General features: G+C 49.9%; 1 protein-coding gene across 1 annotated transcript in view; it reads left to right on the forward strand.

Annotated features, from left to right (window-relative positions):
• EPHA1 (EPH receptor A1) overlaps window positions 1-15,908 on the forward strand; it is a 174,123-nt gene that overhangs the window by 109,462 nt on the left and 48,753 nt on the right. The window contains exons 11-13 of the mRNA XM_086949006.1: window positions 717-902; window positions 13,250-13,311; window positions 13,401-13,610. Coding sequence (XP_086805132.1) covers window positions 717-902; window positions 13,250-13,311; window positions 13,401-13,610 — 458 coding nt within the window. The remainder of the gene's footprint in view (window positions 1-716; window positions 903-13,249; window positions 13,312-13,400; window positions 13,611-15,908) is intronic.

Below are 15,908 nucleotides of genomic sequence, written 5' to 3' on the forward strand. Positions count from 1 at the left end.
TCTGCGTCGGCCCTTGAAATCCCCCCCAACGCGGCCCTACCGCCCCATCGCTGTTACCTGCACGGACCGCGGCTGAGTTTGCCAAGTATTTTCTTGTGGATTCCGGCATAGAGAGTGTTGTCGTAGTCCAGTCTGCTACTGATGAGGGCGTGTGACAGTTTTTCTGGATTTGTTTCGGATCCATCTGAACGTTTTTCGTAGTATGTGTAGGATGGTGAAGCAGGCCAAGGATACAGCTTTGATCTGGCGGTTCATCGTGAGCGATGAGTCTAGTATGATGGCGAGGTTTCGGGCGTGGTCCATTGGGGTGGGGGTGTTTCTGAGGGCCGAGGGACAACAGGTGTCGTGCCATGCGGAGGGGGCGGAGCCTCGGTGCATCGTTTAGTCCTCCTTCTCTCCTGAATCTGTGTTCTCTCTTCTGCCTCCTCTTTCTCCATTCAATCTCTTTTCTCTGTAGTTACTCCCTTCTGCCCTCCACCTCTCTGTGCACCCTGACTTGCCCTCCCTCTCTCCTCTGTGTATGTGTGTGTATTAGCTCCTCTTTCTCTGTTCCAGCTCTTATTTTCAATATTTACTGCCACTGCCCCCTAGGTTCTCTCTACCTCCCTAATACCTTCTCTCCTGTCTTCCCACACGGACCCCTCTCTCTCTCTCTCGACCCTTTCTCTACCTCTCTGTACCCCAGAGTGACTCCTTGTACCTCTTGTTCCCCGCAGGTGAGTTCGGTGAGGTGTTTCGGGGCTCGCTGCGGTACCCAGGGAAGGAACGGGTGACCGTCGCCATCAAGACTCTGAAGACGACCTACTCCGACTCCCAGTGGTGGAACTTCCTGCGCGAGGCCACGATCATGGGGCAGTTCAACCACCAGAACATCGTCCACCTGGAGGGCGTGGTCACCAAACGTGAGTGCGAAAAGAGGCGTCACTTGATCTACGTTCTAACCCTTCCTGTGTCCTTTGTCCTTTACACCCTATTTCTGTCTTTAACTCAGCCTCCTGCCTTCTGCCTCTTGTCACTCACTCTTTCCTGCTCCCCTGCCTTCTGCCACTCCTGACTCACTCATGCCTCACCCTCCTGCCTCTGTGCTCCACTCTTACTCATGCCTCCTTGCCCACATCTGTCTCTCAGCCCCCCACCCTCCTCTGACCCCCTTGCTCTGACGGGAAGGCAGACCCTTGGTGAAGTTTCCCCTCTGGTTGATTGCACCCTCGACCCACAAACCTGTGCCTTCTTCCCTTTGCAGTCTCCAGAGTCTGTGGAATATTCAGATTCTTGCCCCAGCTCCTCCTTCTAGACTACAGCTCCTGGTGAAACAGGCAGGGGTAACGAAACTTGAGGGGGTCCCTGCAGGGTACGTGGAGGGGCCCCCTCCGGACTCAATCTGGAGCTCACTGCAAGCAGGCTGACCTAGAAGGAAAGGCACCTTGTGTGTAATAGGGTGCCCCAACATGGCACCCCCAGGCTTTGATTCATGTCTCTTTGTACCATGTTCTTCTTACTCGCGAAGAGACGTATGAAGTCCACGCCCCCAAGGGCTGGACCTTAGAAACATATCTACTCATGCAAAGATCTGTAGCTGCTGCTTCAGGGACCCCTCTGCGGAAACCCTTTGATGGCGGCAGTGTGTCCCATGGGTCAGACTGTCTTAGTGTGGAGTTGAACCCTACATCGGGGGCTTGCTTTGGGGTTGCTGAGGTGCAGATGTCATCAACCAAATCCACATGTCAGGAGCTCCTCGTGCTATGTCCACTGATGGAATCAAGTATTAGCGCCTCAGAGAAAGTCACACACCCTCCATTCCCTGAATGGAGGAGCCGCAAAAACCCCACAACGAAGCAACATCTTGAGATTCAACAAGGAAACGTGGAGTCGGCCCTTTGCACAGAGTGCACCAGCAGAGAGAGGCCGCAGCCACAAAGAAGAGAGTTGTGAATAGAGGTCAGATGACGCTTGCGTTGTAAGTAGGGAATTTAAATGGCAAAAACAACAAAGTGTTACATAGTGTTCAATGTTTACTTTTCACCCCTTGCTGAAATCATCGCTCAAACTGGAATAAAGTCCACTTGCGTTTAGCCTGCTCGCCGCTTTAGCTGCATTTGCACATTTGTCATTGAAAGTGTACTTTATACTCGGTTTGCGCGTCTGTGCTCCCCCCTCCGCCTCCATTTTGTTTGTTTGTTATTGTCGTCCTCGTGGACCCGCCCCGCCTCCCAGCTGAGACGCCCTCCCACTGAATACAACAGCGCTCTCCTTCCTAAAGGCGCCGTGACTCGCTCCTCTCACTCGAGCTGAGTGGTCGCTCCCAGTGTCCCCTGCAGGCATCTGGTATCGTTGGGCTGCTTAGCGACTTGCATTTCCTTTGCTTCAATTACTTCTGCCAATTTCATATTGCCTGCGTTTAGCCTGCTCGCCGCTTTAGCTGCATTTGCACATTTGTCATTGAAAGTATACTTTATACTCGGTTTGCGCGTCTGTGCTCCCCCCTCCGCCTCCATTTTGTTTGTTTGTTATAGTCGTCCTCGTGGACCCGCCCCGCCTCCCAGCTGAGACGCCCTCCCACTGAATACAACAGCGCTCTCCTTCCTAAAGGCGCCGTGACTCGCTCCTCTCACTCGAGCTGAGTGGTCGCTCCCAGTGTCCCCTGCAGGCATCTGGTATCGTTGGGCTGCTTAGCGACTTGCATTTCCTTTGCTTCAATTACTTCTGCCAATTTCATATTGCCTGCGTTTAGCCTGCTCGCCGCTTTAGCTGCATTTGCACATTTGTCATTGAAAGTGTACTTTATACTCGGTTTGCGCGTCTGTGCTCCCCCCTCCGCCTCCATTTTGTTTGTTTGTTATTGTCGTCCTCGTGGACCCGCCCCGCCTCCCAGCTGAGACGCCCTCGCCCCTCCCCCTCCACCATCCATATATGACAGTTACTCCCGCGTGCAGCGTCCACGCGCAGCGACCGCGCCCAATCCGCGCCGAAGGTGCGCCAAAGGTAAGCCCGTCTGCGCCCGTCCGCGCCTGGACCGCGCCCAGCGCCAGACCCCCTGCCCCTCGCGCTGCCCAGCCCTCCCGCATTACCTACGATGCCACCACCCTCCTAGCCCTTAACCCCGGCCGTTCCCCCGACTGCGTCCAAGCCGCTCCTGGACACACCCATGGACCTTTCTCTTGCTACTCCTGCAAATTCATCGGCACCGACAACATCCCCGCTACGACCACACCACAGATTCCCGACCCCAATCACCTACAATGCATCCTTCTCAACACCCGATCGGTCCACAGACACGCCATTGACCTATGGAATCTACTAGACACCATCTCTCCAGACGTCGCCTTCCTAACAGAAACATGGATGAACGCTTCCTCCGCCCCAGACATCACCATTGCCATCCCTGAAGATTACAAGATCACACGCAAGGACCGTACCGGACACACAGGAGGAGGAATCGCTATCGTCCATAAAAAATCAATCCACATCTCAACCAGCTCTGACGTCAACCTCGCCAACTCTGAACACCTTCACTTCCAGATCCACATGGACCCCAAGACCACACTCAGAGGCACACTCCTCTACAGACCACCAGGACCCCGCGCAAAATTCAGTGAAGATATCACGGACTTCATCACCCCACACGCGCTCCCCTCCAAAGATTACATCCTTCTGGGAGACCTCAACTTTCACCTTGAAAAGAACAACGACCGCAACACCACCACCCTTTTGGACAACCTCGCCAACCTCGGACTTAAACAACTGGTCACTTCCCCTACCCACATCGCAGGTCACACACTCGACCCCATCTTCACCTCCAGCAATCATGTCTCCTTCAGCCACACTACGGATCTCCTCTGGACTGACCACAGCTGCGTTCACTTCACCTACAACAAGCCGAAACCCATCACCCACCCCCAACCAACTCTGCAAAGAAACTGGAACAAAATCACCATCGACCAGATCTCCTCATCGCTCCTTCTAAACACCCCAGCCCACTCTTCTAACCCAGACCAAGCCGCCGCCAACTTCACCCTTTGGTTATCCAACACCGCCGACACCTTAGCACCACTGAAAAAACGTCAATGCAAACCTGGCAGCAAGAAGGCCTCATGGTTCAACGATGATCTTAAGAAGTCCAAGAAACTCTGCCGCTCCCTTGAAAAGGCCTGGAAAAAAGACCCAACCACTAGCACCAAGGACGCCTTCAAAAACGCTACCCGCTCACACCACCAACTAATCCGAAAGGCCAAGAAAACAGCATTCAAGGATCGACTAGACAACAACGCCCACAACAGCAAGGAACTTTTCAACATAGTCAAGGAATTTACCAATCCCTCAGCCAACTCCAACGACATCACCCCCTCTCAAGCCCTCTGCGACTCCCTAGCCTCATTTTTCCACAACAAAATTGCAGACATCCACAATAGCTTCGACAACCAACCCGGAGACCAACCCACCCAACCATATGCTGAACACTCTCCCCCCTTGAACACCCTTAACGACTGGAACCCAATCTCCACTGAGGATACCATCTGCCTGATGAACTCCATCCATTCAGGATCCCCCACTGACCCATGTCCTCACCACATCTTCAACAAAGCAGACTCCGTCATAGCACCGCACCTCCGAGACGTCATCAACTGCTCCTTCAACTCCGCCACCTTCCCGGAAAGCTGGAAACACGCTGAACTCACCGCCCTTCTGAAAAAACCCACAGCGGACCCCACCGAACTCAAAAATTACCGCCCCATATCACTCCTTCCTTTCCCGGCCAAAGTCATCGAGAAAGCTGTCAACAATCAGCTCGCCGCTTTCCTCGAAGCCAACAAATCCCTCGACTCCTCACAATCTGGCTTCCGAGCAAAACACAGCACTGAGACCGCCCTCATCGCAGCAACAGACGACATTCGAACTCTACTGGACAATGGAGACACAGTCGCCCTCATCCTCCTCGACCTCTCCGCAGCCTTCGACACAGTCTGCCACAGCACCCTTTTACAACGCCTCAGAAACATCGGAATACAAGGAAAAGCACTTGAATGGATCACCTCGTTCCTCACCGGAAGAACCCAGAAAGTCCGCCTTCCACCATTCAAGTCCGAGGCCACTGAAGTCATCTGTGGCGTACCACAAGGATCCTCACTCAGTCCCACCCTCTTCAACGTATACATGAGCCCCCTTGCGGCCATCGCTCGCCAACACAACCTCAACATCATCTCCTACGCGGATGACACTCAACTGATCCTTTCTCTCACCAATGACCCCAGCACCGCCAAAACTAACCTACACGAAGGAATGAAAGAAGTAGCCGAATGGATGAAACACAGCCGTCTGAAACTTAACTCAGATAAAACAGAAGTCCTCATCTTAGGTACATCCCCCTCTGCATGGGACGACTCTTGGTGGCCGGAAGCCCTTGGAAAAGCACCCATCCCGACAGACCACGCACGGAACCTAGGCGTTATCCTGGATTCTTCACTCTCAATGAACAGACAAGTCAGCGCCGTATCCTCATCCTGCTTCAACATCAGGGGTGTGGAATTTAATAAAATATCTACTTGTCCATGGGGCAGACTGCTTAATAGATCTACTTGTCCTGTAACAAAATCCACTTGTCCCCTTTGTGCCATGTAATGCAGCAACAAATTACACAGCAATCTCATTATATAAGAGTTCTGATATAGCCTCTCTGATTATGCCAGGGTTCATACCATAGTAGTGTTTGAATACTATGAAAAAAAGGGGGGCAATCCCTTGGTGGAAACACTCGAACCGGTCAATTGGTGTATTATTTACACTGCTATTAGCCCATGTATTAGAAATGATCTCTAACACAGTATAGTACACAATCAGTAGATTCTATAATTTTCTTTTTTAGTTAAAAACAAATCCTAGGTATTACAAATTCTAAAAACACATTACAATTGCATTAAAAACATGTACATTAGCACCACATTTATATCCGTATATCTTTCATCATTTCATTGAAAACAACAATTATTTCTAAACAATGTGTCATCACAAGAGAGACAAACAACAGACAATCCTATTTGTCATAAGTATACACATCAGGGAACCCCAATTTTGAAAAAAGCGAATCCTGGACACGCTTAATTTGTCATGTCTGCAGAATAGGCTCTGTCCCTTAATTGTGTGGATCTAGACGTTGAAGCGTTTTGATGGTTTTTAACAATGATAGACCATCTTTTTCAAGACAATTTTGATAAGTCTCTCCTATAAAGGGAACTGGATGGTTGCCACTTTCAAAGAATTCCTTATCTCATGGTATTTATTGGCATTGGTCTTATTCCACATCTCTTATTTGTACACCTGTCGAATATCAAGGTTGTTATTTACGTTTGTGGTACTCTTTTATCTGTTTTATAGCCGCAACGATTGGTCATTGGCAATTGGTTGCCCCTTTTGTGATGTATTTTATGATTTATCCCCTTCCGATCACTCTATGTGTGGAATCTTCTTCTTCACCTCACAGTATTTATTTGTAGGGACAGCAAAGGAGTTCGACAATTTACCCCTGTTTCATAGCTCTCGTATTTAAAAAATTCGTAAGATGCGGTCCCAGGTGTGGTTTCTCAAATGCTATGCCTGCCGTATCCGTTTAAACTTGGTTCGCTCTAAAAACTCCGATAGCCGGTTTGGAAATCGTGCCGCTCGTCATCACCCGGGTCATCCTTGCGGGATTCAAAAACACGTGTTTGAATACTAGCAATTCCCTTATGCTGCTATGTTTCTACAGGTCTACATACTGGGGCTGTAAGCAATAGTTCCAGGGTTGGAATGCCCATTTTTAGTCTGTGCAAACCTACTAACGTGCATGTTTTAAGGGTTTTCACAAATTCTTCTCTAATCATTTCCCATACTGAGAACAGTTGGAAATTTGCTACTGACAGTGGCAGGCTTAAAACTTCTTCCAGGGTTGGGAAAAAAGTGGTTGGAGGAAAAGAGAACTTGAAAACATTCAGATTTTCACATAAGCAAATCTACACCTGCATATTTGCACAGGCTAAAATGCAGTTCACAAATATTTTCTGGGAGAACTATTTCTTGGCCTACTTCTGTAAATTCTGGTGAATTCATGGAAACTGTACATATGCACTTAATGCAAGGATATATACCATGGATGCACTTTTGAGACTTTCTTTAATAATTGGGCCTCTAATTAGGCCTGGCGTTAACCAGGACCTTTTGTTTTGTTTTTTATTCTGTCTCTCTCCGTCTGTCTATCAGCTGGCGTCCCTGTAAGTGACAGTATTTTGCTCTTTTAGAAGAAGCATATTGGCACACAAAGTAGTTTTATTCAGTGCCCAGAACCGCTGTGGCAATGTGTGCTGAGACCAACATTTTTTTGTTTTGCTTTTGCCAATGCTTGGTAGAATGGTGAGGACCCAGCAGCTCCCACACTGTTAAGGTTTTACAAAAACCATGTCTAAACAAGTCACGCCTTAACAAAACCAAAAGGCTGACCACCAATTTTAGACCCAGTAGCTTTGCCAATGCTTGTTTGTGCTTGTTTTCCATATTTGTATTTAAACTGGTTACACTGATATTCTATTCTGAATAGGTTTCGTAAATACTAACATACATCAACATGTTACTAAATGATGCTGCAAAGATACGGTACCTAACATCTAACAGTAGTTTAGCTAAATGTTTTCTTTTCTTACATGCATTTTTTTGTGAACATTTTATTTTGAAAGCAAAGAATCATCACTCTTGCTTTCAAGCTTCTGAACATTTTTTAATATAATCAGAGAGCATTCTGGGTGCATTATACAGAGCCTCATATTATTAAATTTGAAAATGTGAGTACACTTTTATATTGGAACATCCGTCAGTAGTGCAGGCTGAGCTTAAAACATTTACTTTTAGTGCGCACCCTAATAATAAAGGCTTTGCTAAATGAACCATATATACAAGTTTGAACAACATTAACACACATATTACATATAACACACACTTTACCTTTATTGTAGAGAATGCCCTTCCCTGAGCCACAATGTGGTACTGTAAACTGGCAGCCAAAGGGTTTGTGCTGCAGGGGGTTGGGCCTACTTGTCCCAAGGACAGAATGCACATTAAAGCTTGTTGCCCTTGACCCCAAACAATATGTCCCGGGCGTCGGGCTATAGGAATTCCACATCCCTGAACATTCTTCGCATGCTCAAAAAAACATTTCGCTGGATCCCCACCGAAACCAGAAAAACAGTCACCCATGCTCTGGTCACGAGCCGACTGGACTACGGAAACACCCTCTACGCAGGTACTACCGCTAAACTCCAGAAGAAACTCCAACGAATCCAAAACGCCTCAGCCAGGATCATATTAGACATCCCGCGTAACGAACACATCTCTGGTCACCTGAAAGACCTCCACTGGCTACCCGTCAATAAGAGGATCACTTTCCGACTGCTAACCCACGCACACAAATCACTCTACGACATCGGACCAGAATACCTCAACTCACGACTGTCCTTCTACACCCCCCCCGCCAACTACGTTCTTCCAACCAAGCCCTCGCCACTGTACCTCGCATCAACAAGACCACCATGGGAGGCAGATCCTTCTCATACCTGGCAGCTAAAACATGGAACTCACTCCCCACTTACCTTCGCCTTACCCAGAACCACCTAGCATTCAGAAAGCAACTTAAAACATGGATATTTGACAAGTAATCCTCCTCCCCTCCCTAAGCGCCTTGAGACCCTATGGGTATGTAGTGCGCTATATAAATTCTTTGACTTGACTTGACTAAAAAACTGCCCGCGTACCATTGCCCAATGGATGGACATCAATCTCCTCCGGCTTACCGCAGGGAAAACGGAGGTATTATTCTTTCACCAGCCGTCCCCACTGGATCCCAATATCTGGTGGCCTCTTGACCTGAGTGCCCCTCCCCAGCCTAAAGAATCGGTGAAAAATCTAGGGGTTAGATGGGACTCTAACCTATCATTCCAACAACAAGTTCACACGGTCTCTGCAGCATGCTTTTCCAAAATCAGGATGGTGAAAAAGTTCATCAATTTCTTACCTAACAACACCAGGAAGACTATAGTCCAGGCGCTGATCACCTCCCACCTGGACTACGCCAATGGCTTATACATTGGACTGTCTGCAGGTCTGTGCCATCGACTCCAGACAGTCCAGAATGCTGCAGTACGGTTGGTGAGTGGCATTCCCCTAAGGGAGCACATCTCGCCCCACCGCCGTAGATTACATTGGCTGCCCATACAAAAAAGGGCAGAATTTAAAGCATTAGTACTGGCCCATCGTGCAGTGAGGGGAAAGGGCTCTGCCTACCTTTCCACTTGCCTCTCCCCCTACAGTAATACCAGGCTTCTTTGCTCTTCAAAAAACCTTCTCACTACTCCCAGATTCAAAAAAACCCGCTCAGGCGGAAAAACCTTTCAAGTATGTGCCTCTGCCCTTTGGAACAAGCTACCAATCTCCATCCGGATGATCCAGGAAGAACTCCCCTTTCGGAAACCCTTAAAAACTTTCCTCTTCTGCTAATCCCCTTTCCAAAATATCTATCACAGCTGTAGATCGTACAGGAGCGCCGGGACACCCCATTGGGGTAGCTGTGCGCTATATAAGACACACTAAATAAATAAATAAATAAATAGGTACGTCTGACATAGGTCAGTATTGTCATTGTATTCTAACGATATGTATGCACACATCTTTACTCTGCGAACATCGTCATGATGGCAAAGTAAAGCAATTGAATGTGCAAGGGCAGTTCATAAACAGCAGTATGTCTTTATGACAGGCTAAGGTATCCAAACAGCACACACTTCGTTTGGAAGAAGCCATAAATCAATGTCAGATTGCCGCCACCCTTATGCATAGAATCAATTAGAGTCTAAAATGGACGCTTAAACTCCATAATCTAAGATGGCTGCTTATACCCAATAGTCTAAAATGGCCGCTTATACTTATACCCAATCATCGAATATGGCCACTTGTACCCAATAATCTAAAATGGCCGATAACACCTAATAATCTGAGATGGCCGCCATCCCTTTGGAGCATGCGAGAGGTCAGCCGGTGGAGAATCCTAATTCACATCTGGGTCACTGCTGCCCAGTGTGTCCTCCATTCACCCCCGGCTTCTGTCCGCACAGCATTAGACTTTGGTGATTGCTGGCCTTCCCTGGACTGCAAGACACCGGCAGACCAGACGACCGCATACGTACGCGACGACGCCGCCGAATATATGGCATATACCTTATTCTTCTCTTACTCCACTGGATCTTAACGAATGGATGATTATTAGATCTGCCAACTATACAATTATAAATCCCATTGTTCAGACACCTACCAAGACGGATGGGACGTGTAGCATAAAAATACACTGCGTAAAGCCCTGAAGAAGTCCGGTTTCGGACGAAACGCGTTGGCTATTTTTATCTGCGAGTTTTGAATAATAAAAGAAAGAATAAAACGAAGAAAACTGACTTGAAATTTTCTTGGGAGAACTGTTGGATTCCATCTTTGTCACAAAACAAATGTTTATCAAGCACTAATATCGTGTTTATTATACTGTTTTTGGTGTGCGAGGTCAACTTGTGAAGTAAGACATCCAGAGAGAGCTGGCTTGACCCATCACCTCCATGTGCAGGAATCAAAGAGTGGCAGCTCCATCCTCGCTTCCTGACAATCAGCGAAGTAAAAAGATGAAAGAACATACCCTGGCTCTAACTTGCGAGCTATGTGCCATCTTGTATCTGCAATCCCACAAAAAACACTTGATTCCTCATCAGTAAAGCGAATGCAACCCGAAAGTTATGCCACAACCTTGGAAGGTAGTCCATCCAAGCATATGCAAGCCCGTGGCCGAAGAGGATTGACACACCGCCCTCACTATCACTACTACTTCTTGGAGAAGAGAGGAGAAGGGCTCCTCAGACAGTTCCAAGAGTCTGTAGCCAAACCTGCATGCTGCTGCCGTGCGGAAGTAGATGATGCCAACTCGCGGAAGCACTGCCATCGGAGCGAAGAGGTACCTCTACTGCTCTGAGACCTCACTGGACCTCCACCCACGCTCTGCGGTAGGAGGGAACCTGGGTGAAGGCGACTCAGGGCTACCGCGACCACCACCATGCTTCCACACAACAGAGTGCCAGGATGTAAGAGGCAGTGAGGGGAGATAACCAGACACAGACACTGACCAGTTATACTCACCGATGCCAAGCCTTGAGTGGTGTGCAGTTCTCTGACCTGCCCCTGGTCCTGGGACAGCGAGGCGAGGGGTCGGCAGTACATAGTGATATAGACTGCCCAGGCCTCGCCATCTACTGCAGGCCCTGAGACAGCGGGAGAATGGACCGCAGCAAATTTTGAGCCAGATCATTTTCCTGCAGCAGCCTCAGGCTCCAGGGAATAGTGCCTTCACCTCCTGCCCTGACTCTCCAGACCTGATCTCCTGGCGCCGTGTTCTTCTGGGTCTTAAATTCAGGATTTTAGTAAAAGGGTCTAATGTCTAAATTTTTATTGTGAAATAGCAGCTGCCTCTTTATGCGACTGGTCACTGGTTCTAACTGGAGCTCAAACCAACTCACCTTTTTATTTAGAGCCAGGTCTGGTGGCAATAAGGGCAGTTTGGAGAATCTCTGAAGGAGCGTTCAGCCTCTCAGAACTCTGAATATCTTTAATTAAACTGAGCCCTCGAGTCATGCCCCGAGAGAGTCCTTTTTTCTCTCATATGCCCTCTTCTGCCTCCTAGTGTTTGTCCAACATTCTCTCTTGCACGCCTCTATTGTGTGTTTCCAGGACATCTCTTTGTGTGCTGCTGCACTTCTCTCGATTGATTTAGGGTTTCTCTTGCTGTGTTCTATGACTTATGTTGGTCTGTTCTACAACTTCTCTTAGTGTGTTGTGCTACTTCTCTTTGTGCGGTGTAGCACTTCTTGGCATGTTCTATGTGTGTTGTAGGTCTTCTTGGCATGCTTTGTGTAGGGCCCTCCTGGTGTGTTCTATGACTTCTCTTCGTGTGTTCTAGGGTTTCTTAGTGTGGTCCGGGATTTCTCTTGGTGTGTTGTAGGAATTCTCTTGGTATGTTACAGAACCTCTCTTGGTGTGTTCCTGGACATCTCTTGCTGTGCCCTAGGACTTCTCTTGGTGTGTTCCAAGGTTTCTCTTGGTGTGTTTTAGGACTTCCTTCTGTTTTAGGGCTTTCCTTGACTTGCTCTTGGGCTTCTCGTGGAGATTTCTAGGGCTTTTCTTCTGTGCTCTGGGATCTGTGTCTGTGTTTGTGTCCAGTAGAACATCTGTGTTGTTTTTTCTTTCTGTGTTTAGGACTACTCTCTGTGTGCTCTAGGGCGTCTCTTTCTGTGTTGTAGGACTGCTCTTTGTGTCTCCTCGGACTTCTTTGTGTGTTGTAGGGATTTTTCTGTGTTTAAGTTCTTCTCTTGGTGTGTTCTAGGGTTCCTCTTGGTGTGTTCTAGGTAGGGGTGGGCGGAATTTGCATAATCGCGTTAACACCTTCGAATCTCATGACGAGCTCAGCTCGTCATGAGCCACGGTGCTCGTGTGCTCCTGACGAGCTGAGCTCGTCATGACCTTTAGAACGCTCGCACGCTAAGCTAATTCCCCTGCTGTGCGAACGTTCTAAAGAAACGGGTGTGGTCATGAAGAGCTCAGCTCGTCATGAGCACACGACCATCGTGGCTCATGACGAGCTGACCTCGTCATGAGCACAGGGGTGCTGTGCGTGCCCCCCCACCCCCCAGCACAGCATGGGAATTTGCCCAGCTACGAAGGAGTTAAGCAAATCTCTGCGAAACAGTAAAAAATCACCATTAACACGCAGAAATTCCACGATCACGCGGAATTGCTTGTTCGCGATGCTCTTTTCCTGTTTGCAATTGCTGTTTGCGTGCTCGGGGAGGGAAATATCTCACGAACACGCATTTTGAGAACGTGAACTTGCAAAAATTTCACGGAGTCGCGAAACGCAGAATTTTGGGCAATTTCGCATTCTCCGCGGAACACGAAATTACCCAAATTCTGCAAATTCCACGAGCGGAACGGAATTTACCACCCAGGCCTAGTTCTAGGGTTCCTCTTGGTGTGTTCTAGGGTTTCTCTTGGTGTGTTCTAGATTTCCTCTTGGTGTGTTCTATGATTTGTCCTTGTGTGTTGTAGGACTGGTCTTTCTTTTCAGTGCTTCTTTTGGCATGGTTCAGGACTTCTGTTCTAGGAATTTCCTTTACAGTGATACCTACATTTCTTTCTTTCTCCCCAGAGAAGCCAATGATGATCATCACAGAGTTCATGGAGAACGGCGCCCTGGACGCCTTCCTGAGGGTGAGTAGTGAAGCCGCCCCTGGTCAGTGCCAAGGCCTCTGCCAGTCAAGGAGTTGCCACCTCTGAGAATCTTTTTTTTCACCCACTAGCAAAATGAAGATAAGTTCAGCTGTATGCAGCTGGTGGGGATGCTCCAAGGCATCGCTGCTGGCATGCGGTACCTGTCTGACCGGCACTACGTGCACCGGGACCTGGCCGCCCGCAACATCCTGGTGACCCACAAGCTCCTCTGCAAGGTCTCGGACTTTGGTCTTTCTCGAATCCTGGAGAACGACACTGAAGGCACCTATGAAACCAGAGTAAGGATTCCACGGGGGCTGGGGCTCTCTATAGGCAAGGGAGGGTCACATGGTAGAGCGAAGGTAAAGAGAGCAAGTGGGTGAGATATGCTGGAAAAGGGGCCACTGCAGCGGCATCAAGGAGGGAGCGTGTCAGGCACTGCAGCACACCATGGAGCAAGGTGCTAAGGAAACACACTGGCAAATTCAAGGAAAGGGTTGTGGCCAAAGGCGAGACTCATGGGGCATTGGATGTAGGCTCATCAGAACTTTAAGGAGAGGCCTCTTGAAGTTGGAGTGGGAGAGGCATTCCGATGTTGGAGTGGGAGAGGCCTCCTGAGGTTGGAGTGGGAGAGGCCTCCTGAGGTTAGAGTGGGAGAGGCATCCTGAGGTTGGAGTAGGAGAGGCCTCCTCCCGAGGTTGGAGTGGGAGAGGCCATCTGATGTTGGAGTGGGAGAGGCCTCCTGAGGTTGGAGTGGGAGAGGCCTCCTGAGGTTGGAGTGGGAGAGGCCTCCTGAGGTTAGAGTGGGAGAGGCATCCTGAGGTTGGAGTAGGAGAGGCCTCCTCCCGAGGTTGGAGTGGGAGAGGCCATCTGATGTTGGAGTGGGAGAGGCCTCCTGAGGTTGTAGTGGGAGAGGCCTCCTGAGGTTGGAGTGGGAGAGGCCTCCTGAGGTTGGTGTGGGAGAGGCCTCCTGAGGTTAGAGTGGGAGAGGCCTCCTCCTGAGCTTGGAGTGGGAGAGGCCTCCTCCTGAGTTTGGAGTGGGAGAGGCCTCCTCCTGAGTTTGGAGTGGGAGAGGCCTCCTCCTGAGCTTGGAGTGGGAGAGGCCTCCTGGGGTTGGAGTGGGAGAGGCCTCCTGGGGTTGGAGTGGGAGAGGCTTCCTGAGGTTAGAGTGGGAGAGGCCTCCTGAGGTTGGAGTGGGAGAGGCCTCCTGAGGTTGGAGTGGGACAGGCCTCCTGAGGTTGGAGTGGGAGAGGCCTCCTGAGGTGGGAGTGGGAGAGGCCTCCTGAGGTTAGAGTGGGAGAGGCCTCCTGAGGTTAGAGTGGGAGAGGCCTCCAGGGGTTGGAGTGAGAGAGGCCTCCTGAGGTTGGAGTGGGAGAGGCCTCCTGAGGTTGGAGTGGGACAGGCCTCCTGAGGTTAGAGTGGGAGAGGCCTCCTGGGGTTGGAGTGAGAGAGACCTCCTGGGTTTGGAGTTGGAGAGGCCTCCTGAGGTTGGAGTGGGAGAGGCCTCCTGAGGTTGGAGTGGGACAGGCCTCCTGAGGTTGGAATGGGAAAGGCCTCCTGAGGTTGGAGTGGGAGAGGCCTCCTGAGCTTGGAGTGGGAGAGGCCTCCTGAGCTTGGAGTGGGAGAGGCCTCCCGAGCTTGGAGTGGGAGAGGCCTCCCGAGCTTGGAGTGGGAGAGGCCTCCTCCTGAGCTTGGAGTGGGAGAGGCCTCCTCCTGAGCTTGGAATGGGAGAGGCCTCCCGAGCTTGGAGTGGGAGAGGCCTCCCGAGCTTGGAGTGGGAGAGGCCTCCTCCTGAGCTTGGAGTGGGAGAGGCCTCCTCCTGAGCTTTGAGTGGGAGAGGCCTCCTCCTGAGCTTGGAGTGGGAGAGGCCTCCTCCTGAGGTTGGAGTGGGAGAGGCCTCCTGGGTTTGGAGTTGGAGAGGCCTCCTGAGGTTAGAGTGGGAGAGGCCTCCTGGGGTTGGAGTGAGAGAGACCTCCTGGGTTTGGAGTTGGAGAGGCCTCCTGAGGTTAGAGTGGGAGAGGCCTCCTGGGGTTGGAGTGAGAGAGACCTCCTGGGTTTGGAGTTGGAGAGGCCTCCTGAGGTTAGAGTGGGAGAGGCCTCCTGGGGTTGGAGTGAGAGAGACCTCCTGGGTTTGGAGTTGGAGAGGCCTCCTGAGGTTAGAGTGGGAGAGGCCTCCTGAGGTTGGAGTGGGAGAGGCCTCCTGAGGTTGGAGTGGGAGTGGCCTCCTGAGGTTGGAGTGGGAGAGGCCTCCTGAGGTTGGAGTGGGAGAGGCCTCCTGAGGTTAGAGTGGGAGAGGCCTCCTGAGGTTGGAGTGGGAGAGGCCTCCTGAGGTTGGAGTGGGAGAAACTAATGAGGTTGCTCAGATATGAGTTTACCTAAAATAAATGAAAAGACAAGGGGTCTTTGGCAAAACAGGAACAAGTTGGTTTAATTAAACGGTGCGGCCAGGAGAGCCTCGACAGAGTGTCCCTGCGCAAAGTTGGTATACAAAGTTTTGGCTGCTGTTATATACATAATGGAGGTGGAATAAAGCAATTTTCTACATTCCAAAAAAGCATATTGGTTATAAATCAACAAATGTCTATATCTGATAAGGA

This window comes from Lissotriton vulgaris, unplaced genomic scaffold, assembly GCF_964263255.1.
Source record: "Lissotriton vulgaris unplaced genomic scaffold, aLisVul1.2 SCAFFOLD_352, whole genome shotgun sequence".
Classification (NCBI taxonomy): Eukaryota; Metazoa; Chordata; class Amphibia; order Caudata; family Salamandridae; genus Lissotriton; species Lissotriton vulgaris.